Source organism: Crotalus tigris, unplaced genomic scaffold (genome assembly GCF_016545835.1).
Source record: "Crotalus tigris isolate CLP2741 ecotype Arizona unplaced genomic scaffold, ASM1654583v1 scf7180000017690.20705106771:4171800, whole genome shotgun sequence".
In the NCBI taxonomy this organism is placed as follows: Eukaryota; Metazoa; Chordata; class Lepidosauria; order Squamata; family Viperidae; genus Crotalus; species Crotalus tigris.
Window position 1 is genome coordinate 1,833,880 of NW_024096569.1, and position 16,121 is coordinate 1,850,000.

At 47.1% G+C, this 16,121-nt stretch overlaps 2 protein-coding genes across 7 annotated transcripts in view; both read left to right on the top strand.

Moving 5' to 3' along the window:
* The window catches only part of CNTROB (centrobin, centriole duplication and spindle assembly protein), a 63,571-nt gene extending 49,434 nt beyond the window's left edge, over positions 1-14,137 (top strand). For 2 of the 4 annotated variants that reach the window (XM_039337975.1, XM_039337973.1), the window contains 9 exons: positions 2,118-2,243; positions 3,675-3,855; positions 6,811-7,165; positions 8,308-8,471; positions 9,674-9,767; positions 11,347-11,529; positions 12,546-12,681; positions 12,823-12,901; positions 13,363-14,137. In XM_039337975.1, coding sequence (XP_039193909.1) covers positions 2,118-2,243; positions 3,675-3,855; positions 6,811-7,165; positions 8,308-8,471; positions 9,674-9,767; positions 11,347-11,529; positions 12,546-12,681; positions 12,823-12,901; positions 13,363-13,512 — 1,468 coding nt within the window. In that variant the 3' untranslated portion in view covers positions 13,513-14,137. The other 2 variants (XM_039337974.1, XR_005556088.1) reach the window with 2 other exon arrangements.
* Positions 14,138-15,683: 1,546 nt separating this feature from the next.
* Positions 15,684-16,121, top strand: part of GUCY2D (guanylate cyclase 2D, retinal) — a 51,027-nt gene continuing 50,589 nt past the window's right edge. For all 3 annotated transcript variants that reach the window (XM_039337972.1, XM_039337970.1, XM_039337971.1), the window contains exon 1: positions 15,684-16,121. This exon is cut by the window's right edge and continues 542 nt beyond it. The gene's annotated coding sequence lies outside the window, so the exon portion shown is untranslated.

Below are 16,121 nucleotides of genomic sequence, written 5' to 3' on the forward strand. Positions count from 1 at the left end.
ATCTATCTATCTATCTATCTATATCTAGTATATCTATCTATCTATCTATCTATCTATCTATCTATCTATCTATCTATCTATAGCATATCTATGTATCTATCTATCTAATATATCTATCTATCTATCTATCTATCTAGTATATCTATATCTATCTATCTATCTATCTATCTGTCTATCTATCTATCTACCTATCTATCTATCTATCTATCTATCTATCTAGTATATCTATATCTGTATCATTCTATCTGTCTATCTTTCTATCTGTCTACCTACCTACCTACCTATCTATCTATCTATCTATCTATCTATCTATCTATCTATCTATCTATCTATCTATCTATCTATCTATCTATCTATCTATCTATCTATCTATTTTAGTATATCTATATCTAGTATATCTATCTATCTATCTGTCTATCTGTCTGTTTATCTATCTATCTCTATCTATCTATCTATCTATCTAGTATATCTATATCTGTCTATCTTTCTATCTGTATCTATCTATCTATCTATCTATCTATCTATCTATCTATCTATCTATCTATCTATCTATCTATCTATCTATCTATCTATCTATCTATCTATCAGTTTTGAAGAAAAGATTGGACAACCATTTGTCTGGAATGATTGAAGAACTCCTGTCTTAGACTAGAAGATCTCCCTTCCAGCCCTAAGATTCTACGAATCCAATTCCTTTCTAACTTTAATCCACATTTTCTGACTTTTGCAACAGCAAAGTGTCAGCCGGGCACTTCCGTTCTGGTGCAGAAGAATCCTACAGCGACCGCTTCCATTGAACGGAGTGTGACATTAAAAAAGCAAGGCTTATTTTTATTTTTATTTTTCCCAATGATGACTTTTCCTGAAAGTCCAGTTGAGGAAGTCTAAAGAGAAGGCCTTTCCCAACTTCAAATATTTGGCCAGTTCTCTGGCTTCAGATCAAAAACCTCCTTTTATTCCCCCCCCCCCAAAGGACTTGAGGTGTCTTATTCTCCTCCAACCAAATGAATCCACGATTTATTCTTTTCTCCCCATCCACTTATCACCCAGATACAGTCTTAAATCTCCCGTTTTTTCTTTTTGGTGTGTGTGTGTGTATGTGTGTGTGTGTGTGTGTGTGTGTAACAGGCAATCCTTCCTCTTAACAGCTCCAGAAACCCCGCAGAACATCGCCCCAAATATTCAAATTTTCAGAATCCGAATGCTCTTTTTGTCGCACTGATTTATCCGTCTGTCGCTGTCGATTTGGGGTTAATCTAAAGGCTTTAGGGAAGAGCCGAGGGCGATTCAAAACTGTATTTAAAGTATTTATTCCCTAATCTACCCAACTGCATTTGGACAGATGCGCAAAGACCCGTTAAAAATGAGAAATCCACACTTTCTGGTTTACAGCTTAAGAAGATACCAATGAGAATTTACAAGGCAGCTTTTGCTCCTTGGTGCCTGCTAAAGCTCCTTTTATTATTATTACTATTATTTTTTAATCTTTGATCTCGCACAATAAAATGCAGAGAATACCCACTGGGCAATCAAAGATTTAAATTTAAAAATCTCCTTTCGAGCGAGGAAAAAAAACGATCATTTTTGCAGTACCGGCAGTCCTTGATTTACAACGTTTCATTTAGCGACCGTTCACAGTTACAATGGCACTGAAAAAAAATGACTTAGGACCATTTTTCATGCTTGACGACCGTTGCGACATGATCAAAATTCAGAGTCTCGGCCAATGACTCGCATTTATGACGGTCGCAGTGTCCCGGGGTCACGCGATCCCCTTTTGCGACCGTCGGACGAGCCAAGACCACGGGGGGGAAAAAGCCAGATTCATTTTACTAACTCAACAGCTGCAGCGAACTGCTTAATCATTGGAGCAAGAAAGGTCGTTAAAACGAGGCAAAATTCACTTAAATGTTTCACTTAGCGACTTGAATTTTGTGGTCGTAACCTGAGGACTGCCCCTTAGGCATTTTCTACTTTTAGATGGAAGATTGATTCTCTCTCGGCTCAGTGCCGGCTGCTGGCTGGAGTTTGTGAGAGACGTCTGTTTTCTTGGTGGAAAAGATCTTTATTTTAATTTAATTTTTCTTTTTTTGTTTGTTTGTTTGGTTTTTTTGCAGGAAGCAGTTGCTGGAGCTCGGCAGCCACCACGAGAAAGAGTTGGCCAAACAGCTGGCTCAGTTCAAGGCAGATCTGACCGAGAAGGAGGCCCAGCAGAAGCACCTCACTGAGGACTATGAACATAGGTAGCCTTAAGTTTGCGGTGCCCCCCCCCTGAATCTCTTTACGGGTGGTGCTCAACTCACAACCGTTCCTTTAGGGCAGTAGTTTTCAACCTTTTTAATTCCGCAACCCCCAACGGGTCGTAAGTCAAGGACTACTCAACCGGTCGTAAGTCGAGGACTTGCAGACTGGGACTTTTGGCGGGCTCAGCAGGGCAGAGACAGCCTGGACAATTCCTATTGGCTTTTGAAAGCCAATAGAATTAGACTCTATTCAAGAGAGTCTATTCTATTGGCTTTCGAAAGCCAATAGAATAAAAGGGAGGAGCACAGCTAAGGAAAAGGGGGGGAAAAATGGCGGACTGCGTTGTTTGGCGACCCCCGTGAAATGGTCGTTCGACCCCAAATGGGGTCCTGACCCACAGGTTGAGAACCACTGGTATAGGGACCGTTTGAAGTTACAACGGCACTGGAAAAAAAGGACTTAACGACCACGTTGAAAGAAAAATCTTCATCGGGGTCCAGTCCAAGCTGGGAATAAACAAAATGGAGACTGATTTAGAAAGAAGGTTGCAGTATATTGAAGAGGACAGCCAGACAGAATTCAGAATTCAGAGTAGAATAGAGCTGGAAGGGACCTTGGAGGTCTTCTAGTCCAGCCCCCTGCTCAAGCAAGATGGCTCTGGGAAAAACCGACCACATGTAGCAGGGAGTGGTGGGATTTTATACCTTCTTGGGCTTTTGTTTGGAGTTGTTCTTGTGGTATGGACTTTGACCTGAGTCTAAGTGTGCCTTTCTGGTATTCTGATGGTGGTGGGTGAATCCTATTGTGTCCCAAAGGTCATATCCTGCTTCCCTGGGGCTGTGGCTAAGACTGTCGTGTTGGATTTTTTGGTTTGAGGGATTGTTTATTCTAGGAGTCTTTGTCTTTCTAATCCCATCCGCTTCCTGGCTCCCATCTTTCTGACAAGATTATGACATCCGCATTTCTGCAGAGCTGGTTTCTGTTTGGGGCAGAGAGACTTGGGTCTCTGTGTGTGTGTGTGTGTGTGTGTGTGTGTGTGTGTGTGTGTGTGTGTGTGTGTGTGTTTGGTTTCTGCCTTTAAGATCCTTTGGGGAAATACAACCTTCTGCCTTTTTCATATTTCCCCAAAATCTTTCTTTCTACGGATTCTTCCCACAACCGTTTTTCACATGGCGGCCTCCCCATAGTCATGTGACCAAAATCCAGACGCTTTGGCAAACTGACCCCTATTTATGACGGTGGCAGCGTCCCCTTTTTGCGACCTTCTGACCGGTGAAGTCGACGTTTCCCCCCCGCTCCCCTGGTGTCGTCGTGACTTCGGACAGTCACTAAGCGAACGGTCGTAAGTTGAGACTGCCTGCGTTCGAAACTGGGGCTGCTGGTTTCCCACCGGTTGATTTTTTTTGTTTTCACCCTTTTTTGCCTGCCAGGATGTCCAAACAGCAGGAAGAGCTGCGGGAGCTGAGGAGCAGGTACCGGCACCTGGAGGCTCAACGGGCCGAGATGGTCAGCCAGTTCCAGGCCATGATGCAGGCCCATTGGAACGAGGCCCTGCGGCTCTTCGCCACCAGCCGTGCCCCCCTGCAGCCCTCGCCCAAAGCCCCATGCCAGGTGAGACCCCCGCATCGCCCCTGGACAAAGGTAGGGAGGTGGTTGAACCACGAGCCCTGTCCAACAACACGAGTTTCAAGGTAGAGAAAAGCAAACTCTTACATTGAGGCAATTAAACTATGAGTACAGATTAGGTGAGACCTACCCTATCTATCTATCTATCTGTCTGTCTGTCTGTCTGTCTGTCTGTCTCTCTCTCTCTCTCTCTCTCTCTCTCTATGTATCTCTATCTCTCTATCTCTATCTATCTATCTATCTCTATCTCTATGTATCTCTCTATCGCTATCTATATCTATCTCTATCTCTATCTATCTATCTCTATCTCTATGTATCTCTATCTATCTATCTCTCTCTCTATATATCTATCTATCTATCTGTCTCTCTCTCTCTATATATATATCTCTATCTCTATCTATCTATCTATCTCTATCTCTATGTATCTCTCTCTCTCTATCTATCTATCTCTATGTATCTCTATCTCTCTCTATATATCTATCTATATATCTTATATCTATTTATCTCTATCTATTTCTATCTATTTATATCTATCTTTATCTATCTATCTATCTATCTATCTATCTATCTATCTTATATCTATCTATCTATCTATCTATCTATCTATCTATCTATCTATCTATCTATCTTATATCTATTTATCTATTTCTATTTCTATATCTATATCTATCTCTATCTATCTCTATATCTATCTATCTATCTATCTATCTATCTATCTATCTATCTATCTATCTATCTATATCTCTATGTATCTCTCTCTCTCTCTCTCTTATATCTATCTATCTATCTATCCATCCATCCATCCATCCATCCATCCATCCATCCATCCATCCATCTATCTAATTATCAGTTTTCAAGAAAGATTGGACAACCATTTGTCTGGAATGATTGAAGAATTCCTGCCTTAGACTAGAAGATCTCCCTTCCAGCAATCACTTGACCCTGAGCCAGCCGCATGCGGCAGCAGCCAAAAAAGCCAACACAATCCTGGGTTGCATAAACAGAGGTAGAGAATCAAGATCACGCAAAGTATTAGCACCGCTTTGTAAAACCCTAGTAAGGCCACACCTGGGATACTGCAGCCAATTTTGGTCACCACATCACAAAAAAGAGGTTGAGAGTTTGGGAAAAGTGCAGAGAAGAGCAACTAAGATGATCGACTAAAATGTACAAAGAACGGCTGCGGGACTTGGGTCTGGCTGGTCTAAGGAAAAGAAGAAATAGGGGAGACATGATAGCAGTGATCCAGTATTTGGGGGGGCTGCCACAAAGAAGAGGGGGTCAGGTTGTTCACCAGAGCACCAGAGGGCAGGACGAGAAACAATGGATGGAAACTGATCAAGGAGAGAAGCAACCTGGAATTAAGGAGAAACTTCCTGACTGTGAGGACAATTAACCAGTGGAACAGCTTGCCACCAGAAATCGTGGGCGCTCCATCATCTCCATCCTGGAGATTTTTAAGAAGAGGCTAGACAGTCACTTGTCTGAGATGGTATAATTTCTCCTGCTTGAGCAGGGGGCTGGACTAGAAGACCTCCAAGGTCCCTTCCAGCTTCTATTCTATTCTATTCTATTCTATTCTATTCTATTCTATTCTATTCTATTCTATTCTATTCTATTCTATTCTATTATTCTATTCTATATTTTATTTTATTCTAGTCTAGTCTAGTCTAGTGTAGTCTAGTCCAGTCCAGTCCAGTCTAATCCTCAGCTTACACCCATTTGTTTAGTGACTGTTTGAACTTACACTGAAAAAAATGTGGCTTAACGACCGTTGGATCCAGGGGCTGCTGGATCTGCCTCGGGAATACAGTTAATCCTTGATTTAGAAGAGTTTTTTTAGTGCCTGTTTGAACTTAGAACAGCCCTGAAAAAAGGGACTTAAACGATCCTGTTTCACGAAACCATTGCAGCATCCCCGTGGTCATGTGATCAGCATTCACCTGGGGAATTCTGGGAATTGAAGTCTACACATCTTAAAATTGTATCCTGGCTGCAGGTTCAACCATAGCATCCTCCGTCCTCCAGAAGCCTGGAATGGGTCTACAAAGTAGAGTAAGATTGGTGGGAAGCAGTCAGAGCAGGCATACGTGCATCCATCCATATCTCTCTCTCTCTCTCTCTCTCTCTCTCTCTCTCTCTCTCTCTCATTCTCTCTCATCTCTCTTTCTTTCTCATTCTCTCTCTCTTTCTCCTTCTCATTCTTTCTCTAATTCTCTCATTCTTTCTCTCATTCTCTTTCTCTCATTCTTTCTCTCTCTCACTTTCTTTCTCTTTCTCTCATTCTCTCATTCTTTCTTTCTTTCTCTCTCTCATTCTCATTCTCTCACTTTCTCTCATTCTCATTCTTTCTCTCATTCTCTCTTCTCTAATTCTTTCTCTCATTCTCTTCTCTTTCTTTCTTTCTCATTCTTTCTCCTCTCCCTCATTCTTTCTTTCTTCCTCTCTCATTCTCTCTTTCTTTCTTTCTTTCTCTTTCTTTCTCTCACATTCTTTCTTTCTCTTCTCTTTCTCTCATTCTTTCTTTCTTTCATTCTTTCTCTTTCTCTCCTCTCCCTTTCTTTCTTTCTTCCTCTCTCATTCTCTATTTCTTTCTTTCCTTCTTTCTTTCTTTCTTTCTTTCTTTCTTTCTTTCTTTCTTTCTTTCTTTCTTTCTTTCTTTCTTTCTTTCTTTCTCTTTCTCTCTCATTCTGAGGTGAAGTCAACGCACCTTAAAATTGGATCCTGGCTGGGAAATCCTGGGAGTTGAAGTCTATACAATTTAAAATTGTATCCCGGCTGAGGAATCCTGGGAGTTGATATCTATATATCTTAAAATTGTATCCTGGCTGGGGAATTCTGGGAGTTGCAGTCCACGGGTCTTCAAGTGGCCACAGTTGGACGCCTCTGCTGTAATTAAACGCAATTTTTTTCCCCCGTCCCTTTTCCTTGATCTTGTAGGAAGCTGACGCAGACCCCCCCTCCGCGTCAGAATTTCTGCCCCCCTCGGACCCTGTGAAGAGGACCGCGAAGGGGGAGGCCCTCTGCAGCACTCCGGGCATGGGCGACTGCAAGGAGCTGGGGTGGGCCAAGGCGGTGCCACTGCAGCCCGTCCTCCAGCAGCAGACCCGGTTGCAGGGGCTCTCCGAAGGAGCCGAGAAGCGCCCGCGGGAGTCTTCCCGGCACTTTCTGCCCCTGGTGCCGGACGCGGGGCGCCTCTCCTCCGAATTCAGCCACATCCTCAACTCTAGCCTGCTCAGCCAGCAGGGCTTCCAGCAGCTGGACCCCCAGGTGGACACCACCGTTGCCGGAGCAGGTGGGCGGGCGCGCGGAGGCCGTCCTTGGCAGAGGCTCTGCGAGGGGGTTCTGAGTTCTAGTCCTGCCCCAGATCGGTGGCTTTGGGCCAATCCCTTCCCCGTCCCTCTCTCTCTCTCTCTGCCCAACCTATCTCACAGAGATGTTGTGGGGGAAATGGAGAAAGGAATATTAGGTGCGTTTGCTGCTTTTAATTATTTGTAAGAATAATAAAGGCAAGATAGAAATGGATGGATGGATGGATAGATGGGTGATAGGTATAGGTAGGTAGGTAGATAGGTAGTGATAGAAATAGATGATAGATATAGATAGATAAATGATAGATAATGATAGATGATAGAAGATAGAGATAGTGATAGAGATAGATAGATATTTAGATAGAGATAGATAGATAGATAGATAGATAGATAGATAGATAGATAGATAGAAAGATAGATATAAGCAAATATGGTAAATAGATAGACAGACAGATAGATGATAGATACAGAAATATGTTAGATAGATATACTAGATATAGATAGATAGATAGATAGATAGATAGATAGATAGATATAGATAGATAAGATAGAGCTAGCTAGCTAGCTAGCTAGATAGACAGAGACAGACAGATAAATGATACATAGAGAAATATGGAGAGAGAGAGAGAGAAAGATAGATAGATAGATAGATAGATAGATAGATAGATAGATAGATTGCTCCTAGAAGCACGAAGCCGAAAACACCAGCCTGAAGATGACGAATGAGACTTCGTCGAAACGTCACCAAGACACTTCCAATTTGACGTGGGAGAAAACCCGAATAACCAAAGACCTAGATAGATAGATAGAGAGAGAGAGAGATAGATAGATAGATAGGTAGGTAGGTAGAGAGATAGAGAGATAGATAGAGAGATATAGATAGATAGAGAGAGAGAGAGAGAGAGAGAGATAGAGATAGATAGAGAAGATAGATAGATAGATAGAGATAGATAGATAGATAGATAGATAGATAGATAGATAGATAGATAGATAGATAGATAGATAGATAGATAGATAGATAGATAGGCAGGCTGACTGACTGACTGACTGACTGACTGACTGACTGACTGACTGACGGATTGTGTGGCTGAACCAAGGTCTGATTCTTCCTTTTCTCTGTTTCCAGGTTTGAATTTCCACCCAGAAAACCTAGCCGAGCACCCCTTTGCGGACGAGAGGGACGGCTCCAGCCCTGAGCTGGCCGGGAACGAGAGCGAGCTCACTCAGCCCAGCACTGGGGAGAGTGGGGCGCAGGGCCCGCAGCCGGACCTGAACTACTACATGCGTCTGGTAAGGAGCCTTGTTCTTGCCTGCAGGAAAAGATGTGTGTGTGTGTGTGTGTGTGTGTGTGTGTGTGTGTGTGTGTGTAAGACCAGCTGGTTGGAAGTGCAGTGCACTTTCTAGAGCAGTGTTTCTCAACTTCAGTGACTGTAAGACAGTCCCTTGGATGACTTGTGGACTTCAACTCCCAGAATTCCTCAGCCAGCGTGAGGGAACTATGAATTCTGGGAGTTGAAGTCCACAAGTCATCCAAGGGCCCAGTTGGAAGACCCCTGCTATAAGATGTGTCAATTCCAACTCCCAGAATACCTTGTAAGATATGTGGACTCCCAACTCCCAGAATTCCCCATCAAGTGTACAATTTTAAGAAGTATGGACTTCCAGAATTCCCCATCCAGCACACAATTTTAAGATGGGTAGACTTCAACTCCCAGAATCCCCCAGCCAGCACACAATTTTAAGATGGGTGGACTTCAACTCCCAGAATTCCTCATCCAGCACACAATTTTAAGATGGGTGGACTTCAACTCCCAGAATCCCCCAGCCCACAGCGCTTTCTGAGAGGAATTCTAAGATTGAAGTCCGTGTAATTTAAAGTTGCCAAGATTGATGATACAAGATTGGCTAGATTTACAGAGGTTCTCAACCTTTTTAACGCCGTGACCCCCAACCGGTCGTAAGTCGAGGACTACTCAACCGGTCGTAAGTCGAGGACTACTCAACGGGTGCAGCACCATTTGCAGAATGGGACTTTTGGTGGGCTCAGCAGGGCAGAGACAGCCTGGACAATTCCGATTGGCTTTGGAAAGCCAATAGAATTAGACTCTATTCAAGAGAGTCTCTTCTATTGGCTTTCAAAAGCCGATAGAATAAAAGGGAGGAGCACAGCTAAGGAAAAGGGGGGGGGAAATGGCGGACTGCGTTGTTTGGCGACCCCCGTGAAATGGTCGTTCGACCCCAAATGGGGTCCCGACCCACAGGTGGAGAACCACTGGTCTAGAAGGTGACCCAACTTCCTTCCGAAGCAAGTTTTCCAAGCGAAAAAGGCTCGCTTCCCTCCCTCAAAACTCAACTTCTCTCTCTCCTAAATGCTTATTTACCACGTTGGCTTTTCCCCCCCTTTTTTCTTTGTGGTTCTGATGGTTGAGCTGGAGTGGGGTGGACTGTGGGGAGCTGAGGCCTTCCTCCTTAACTCTTGTCCACCCCACCAGCTTCTGGCCCACTCCGACTTCGAAGGAAGCCCTCCGCGTCAGGAGACGTCTGCCACGGACAGCCCACCCCGTACCACGAATCGGACCCAGATCGGTGAGCCCCGTGACCCAGCCTCCCTCCTCCACTTTCCCAGGACAACTGCCCTTCCCTTGTCTTCTAGCCCTGAGGTCTTCAAGCTTGGTCCCTTTAAGACTTGTGGACTGCAACTCCCAGAATTCCTTAGCCAGAGTGAGGGAACTAGGACCCTTTCATGACTTGTGGAGTTCAACTCCCAGAATTCCTCAGCCAGCGTGAGGGAACTAGGACCCTTTGATGACTTGTGGACTGCAACTCCCAGAATTCCTCAGCCAGCGTGAGGGAACTAGGACCCCCTTTATCACTTGTGAACTTCAACTCCCAGAATTCCTCAGCCAACATGAGGGAACTATGACCCTTTCATGACTTCTGGACTTCAACTCCCACAATCCCTTAGCCAGCGTGAGGGAACTAGGACCCCCTTTATCACTTGTGGACTTCTAGAAGTCCTCAGCCAGCGTGAGAGAACTGTGGCTCTTTTATGACTCATGGACTTCAACTCCCAGAATTCCTTAGCCAGAGTGAGGGAACTAGGACCCTTTCATGACTTGTGGAGTTCAACTCCCAGAATTCCTCAGCCAGCGTGAGGGAACTAGGACCCTTTGATGACTTGTGGACTGCAACTCCCAGAATTCCTCAGCCAGCGTGAGGGAACTAGGACCCCCTTTATCACTTGTGAACTTCAACTCCCAGAATTCCTCAGCCAACATGAGGGAACTATGACCCTTTCATGACTTCTGGACTTCAACTCCCACAATCCCTTAGCCAGCGTGAGGGAACTAGGACCCCCTTTATCACTTGTGGACTTCTAGAATTCCTCAGCCAGCGTGAGAGAACTGTGGCTCTTTTATGACTCATGGACTTCAACTCCCAGAATTCCTCAGCCAGCGTGAGGGAACTGTGGCCCTTTTATGACTCATGGACTTCAACTCTCAGAATTCCTCAGCCAGCGTGAGGGAACTATGGCCCTGTTATGACTTGTGGACTTCAACTCCCAGAATTCCTCAGCCAGTGTGAGGGAACTATGGCCCTGTTATGACTTGTGGACTTCAACTCCCAGAATTCCTCAGCCAGTGTGAAGGAACTATGACCCTTTGATGACTTGTGGACTTCCACTCCTAGAATTCCTCAGCCAGTGTGCCTGGCTGAGGAATTCTGGGAGTTGAAGTCCACAAGCTGGGGTCTTCAAACTTGGCTCTTTGAGGACTGGTGGACTTCAACTCCCAGAATTCCTCAGCCAGCACAGCAGTTTCCCTTGGAACTGCCAGGCCATCTAGCTTACCTTTAACTCGTTGATCAATTAACTTGTGGATTCTTTTTTTTCCAACTTGGCTGAAGTCAAGTTATATTATGTCGATCTGCATTCCCGCCCTCTACTAAGAAAGTGACCCATTCAAACAAAAATGATATTTGTTCTCCTCCTCCCCGCCGTGCTGATTTCCGATCAATCTTCGCTGGCTGGGGGAATGCTGGGAGTTGAAGTCTTTAAAGTTGCCCCCCGTTGGGTACTCCCGTGTTACTCGATGGCCTAAACTCTTGGTGGCGTTTAGGCCTCTGCTGCTCCTTCCCAGCTGAAGCTTTCCCGACGTTTCCCTAGGTAACTCGCAGTCTTACCACGAACGGTCCACGGCCCTCTGGGATCCGGCGCAGCCCTCGGTCAGCACCATTCGCATCCAGCCCCCCAGCACTGCCGCCGTCCACAAAACCAAAGTCGCTCTGCCCAAATCGGGACCCGTCTGCTTCAGCCTGGAACCAGTGAGTCCCTCCAAACAGAACGTTGGTGCGTGCTCGTTCCTGGAGGGGCCTCCGGGGTGGGTCCAGTTAGCCAGTCTTGGAGCCCCAGACGGATTTTTTTTTCTCTTTTCCTCCTCCTCCTCCTCCTCCTCCTCCTCCTCCTCCTCCTCCTCCTCCTCCTCCTCCTCCTCCTCCTCCTCCTCCTCCTCCTCCTCTTTCTCCCTCTCCTTCTCCTTTCTGCTCTCCTCTTCTTTTTCCTCCTCTCCCATTCCCTCCCCTGCCCTTCCCCATTTCCTCCTCCTCCTCCTTTCTCTTCCTCTTCCTCCATCTTCATGCCTTTTCCTTCTCCTCCTCCTCCTCCTCCTCCTCCTCCATGTCTCCTTCTCTTTCATTCCTCCTTCTCCTTTATTATTCTCCTCCTTCTCTTCTCCTCCTCCTCCCTCTCCTCTCCTTCTTCCTCTCCTCTCCTTTCCTTCTCTCCTCTCCTTCTTCCTCTCCTCCTCTCCTCTCCTTCTCCCTCTCCTTTCCTCCTCCTCTCCTCCTTCTCTCCTCCTCCTCTTCTTCTTCCTCTCCTCTCCTTCTTCCTCTCCTCTCCTCTCCTTCTCCCTCTACTTTCCTCCTCCTCTCCTCCTTCTCTCCTCCTCTTCTTCCTCTCCTCTCCTTCTTCCTCTCCTTCTCCTCTCCTCCTCCTCTCCTCCTTCTCCTCCTTCCTCTCATCTCCTCCTCTCCTCTCCTTCTCCCTCTCCTTTCCTCCTCCTCTCCTCCTTGTCTCCTCCTCCTTCTTCCTCACCTCTCCTCTTATTCTTCTTCTCCTCTCCTTTTCTTCTCTTCCCTCCTCTCCTCTCCTCTTCTTCTCCTCTCCTCCTCTCCTTCTTCCTCTCTTCTCCTTCTTCCTCTCCTCTTCCTTTCCTCCTTTCCTCTCCTCCTCCTCTTCTTCTTCTCTCCTCTCCTTCTTCCTCTCCTCTCCTCTTCTTCCTCTCCTCTCCCCTCCTCCTCCTCTCCCCCTCCTCTCCTCTTCCCCCTCCCCTCCCCTCCCCTCCCCTCCTCTCCTCTCTCCCCCAGCCCACGAGGAAGGGATCCTGTCTCCCAAACACGTGGCCGCCGTCTCCCTCCTCCTGAAGCAGCACCAGGCCAAGGGGAGGGCCGTGCCCTCCGCGGAAGAGCTGTACAGATACTTACACAGGATAGGGCAAAACGGGTAAGGTGGAAGGGGGCTGCTTCTCTCCTCTGGGTGGTCCCCTCTGGGCAGAGAGCTCGCGGCGGTGGGTGGGGGGGACACCGGTGGGGGCCTGGGTTTGGCTCTTATGGCTCATCCTCTGTTTTGGGATTTGGCCCCCAGTCCAGAAACCAAAGGCGACGGGAGCCTGCCGGCCCGCCGGAACCTCGATCCCAAATTGTCCGAATCGATGAGGAAAGAGGTAGGTGCAAAGGGCGAGGTGTTTACAGGTGATCCTCGGCTTAACGTCCGCGGTGGAGCCCCAAAATCTCCGCCGCTAAGCGAGACATTGATTGGTTAAGTGAATTTTGCGGCCTTCCTTGCCCCTGTTGTTAAGGGAATCACGGCAGTCATTCAGCGAGACATACGGTAGTTAAGCAACTCTGTCTTCCCCTACTCATAAAGTTTTGAATTTTGATCATGTAGACCCCGGGGACGCTGCAGCCTTCGTAAAGTGTGGGAAACAATCCAAAGTCCCTTTATTTTCAGTGCCCTTGCGACGGTCACTGAACAGGCTGTCGTAAAGCTGAGGACTGCCTGTATTTCTGGAGCCGGGGAAAGGCTTCGAAAGACGGGGAAGGACCCTAACCCCAAGCAAGACAAGAGGCACGGGAAACCCCACCTCCGGGAACGCTTCAGGATCTGTCCTTCTTTCCTTCTCAGGGCCCGCCCAGGCGGCGGGCGGGGAGCTCGGGGCCTGGCCACGAGAAGACCCATGCTCCTGGGAAGACGGGGAAGAAGCTATCCGGGTCGTTGGCCTCCCACTCCCGGAGCAGCAGCAGCAGCAGCCGGGGAGGAACCGTGTGGCGGTAGCATCCCGGCGGCTGGACCCTTCCTCTCTCCCACCCCCTGGTCTGTTTTGCCCGCGGGATTGACGCAGGCGGGCGACAGCCGCCGCTTTGCCGTCCTCCACCGCAGCTAGGAATGCAAAACACTGCCCGTCCCTCCAAATAAGGCCGAGAAGGAAAGCTTGCGTCGCTTTGGCTAGAATCGGAGTGACAACTGAGCGGGGTCCGTTGGTGGATAATGGAGCATAGATGCTGCTTGCCAGGACCCACTTCCGGCGATCTCCGACTCTCCTCCGTCGGGATTTCTCCTCCTGCGGTCCCTTCGCTGCCGTCCGTTTGCAGAAGACGTCCGGCCGCTTCTCCTACTATGGCAGAGGTCTCCCGACCTTGGCCACTTTAAGACTGGTGGACTTCAACGCCCACAATTCCCCAGCCAGCTCTCTCTTTTTTTTTTGTTTTTCCACTTTGCCAAAAGCAAGATATATTACGTCGACCGCATACCTGCTATCTATTAAGGAAGTTATCCTATAAAACAGGGGTCTTCCAACTTGGCCCTTTGATGACTTGTGGACTTCAATCCCAAGTTGGAAGACCCCTGCTTGCGGACTTCAACTCCCAGAATTCCTCAGCCAGGCACGCCAGCTGAGGAATTCTGGGAGTTGAAGTCCACAAGTCATAAAAGGGCTGAGTTGGAAGACTCCCTGCTGGTGGACTTCAACTCCCAGAATTCTTCAGCCAGGCATACCGGCTGAGGAATTCTGGGAGTTGAAGTCCACAAGTCATAAAAGGGCCAAGTTGGAAGACCCCTGCTTGTGGACTTCAACTCCCAGAATTCCTCAGCCAGGCACGCTGGCTGATGAATTCTGGGAGTTGAAGCCCACCAGTCCTCAAAGGGCCGAGTTAGAAGACCCCTGCTTGTGGACTTCAACTCCCAGAATTCCTCAGCCAGGCACGCCGGCTGAGGAATTCTGGGAGTTGAAGCCCACCAGTCCTCAAAGGGCCGAGTTTGAAGACCCCTGCTATAAAACAATTGCAATAAAACAATCTAGCCACCTTGGTTCTTGCCCCCTTCGTGATGGCTGGGGGATTCTGGGAGTTGAAGTCCACAAGTCTTCAAAGCGGCCGAGTTGGGAGTCTTCTGCTCTACAGCTTTGTTCCACCGGAGCCCCAAGGAAGACGCTTCCTTAGCGTCAAGTTATCCAGGATGCATTGGCAGCCTTCTCCCTAACCAACCCGCCTTCCTTTCCCGGCTGATTTCGACGCATCCTAACCTGGTTTGCCGTGGTTTTCTTCCGGATACGCCCAGTTCCAGAAACGCCCGGCTTTGCTTCATAACGTTTGCTCTATTTTGCGGAGTTCATTATTTTTGTAAAAAGGTTTATTTTCTAAATAAATGGCATTGTGAGTTGTTTTTAAGCAAAGGGCAACCCCTCCACACACACCGCTCCTCTTGTCGCCGGCACCGCTGTGTATTTTTCACAACAAGAACGTCTCCGGGTTACAGTTTAGCAGCATAAAAAGATTAAAAATCATTAAAGTCATCCATTATAAGATAACAAAGAAAATAAAATCATTAACAAGATGATAATAATTAATAATAATAATAATAATAAAGTTGGAAGGGACCTTGGAGGTCATCTAGTCCAGCCCCCTGCTCAGGCAGGAAACCCTATCCCATTTCAGACAAGTGGCTGTCCAGTCTCTTCTTAAAAACTTCCAGTGTTGAAGAAGGGAGGGAGGGAGGGAGGGAGGGAAGGAAGGAAGGAAGGAAAAAAACAGACTCGGAAGGGACCTTGGAGGTCATCTAGTCCAACCCCCTTCTCAGGCAGGAAACCCTATACCATGTCAGACAAATGGCTGTCCAGTCTCTTCTTAAAAAGTTCCAGTGTTGGAGAAGGGAAGGAAGGAAGGAAGGAAGGAAGGAAGGAAGGAAAAAAAAGAATAACAGAATAATGGAAGGGACCTTGGAGGTCATCTAGTCCAGCCCCCTGCTCAGGCAGGAAACCTTATACCATTTCAGACAAATGGCTGTCCAGTCTCTGCTTAAAAACTTCCAGGGTTGGCGCATTCACCGCTTCTGAAGGCAGGTTGTTCCACTGGTTAAGTGGAAAGAGAATGAGAGAAAGAAAGACAAAAAGAAAAAGAAAAAAAGAAAAGAAAAGGAGGGAGGGAGGGAGGGAGGAAAAAGAAGGAAGAAGAATGGAAAGAAGGAAAGAAAGAAAAGAGGAAGGGAGGCAGGAAAGAAAAAAAGGAAGGAAGGCAAAAAGAAAAGAGCGTTTTGGACTTCCAGCGAGTGACTTCAATCTCTTGCCGCTTTTTCTTTCAAATCTCCTGTTTGTGGCTTCCTGACATGCCCAACATCTAACCAGCATTTTCTCAAATCAGGTTTCCTTTCCAATCTCTGGCCAATCAGTCTCTGGTCTTCGAAGACAAAAGGAAACAAACCAACAAGAAAGTCCAGCTGCCTGGTGAAAAAGCATCTTTGGGAATCCTCTATTGCATCTGCTCTCCCTCTTGGTCCCCCCCCCCCCATGCTTTTAGTTTTGCACGCTCTCCGTCGTCCCTTTCTCTGCAATCCCGCCACCTTGCAAGGGTTGAATCTCCAGCGGCAACAACCTCTCTCTCTTGTCTTCC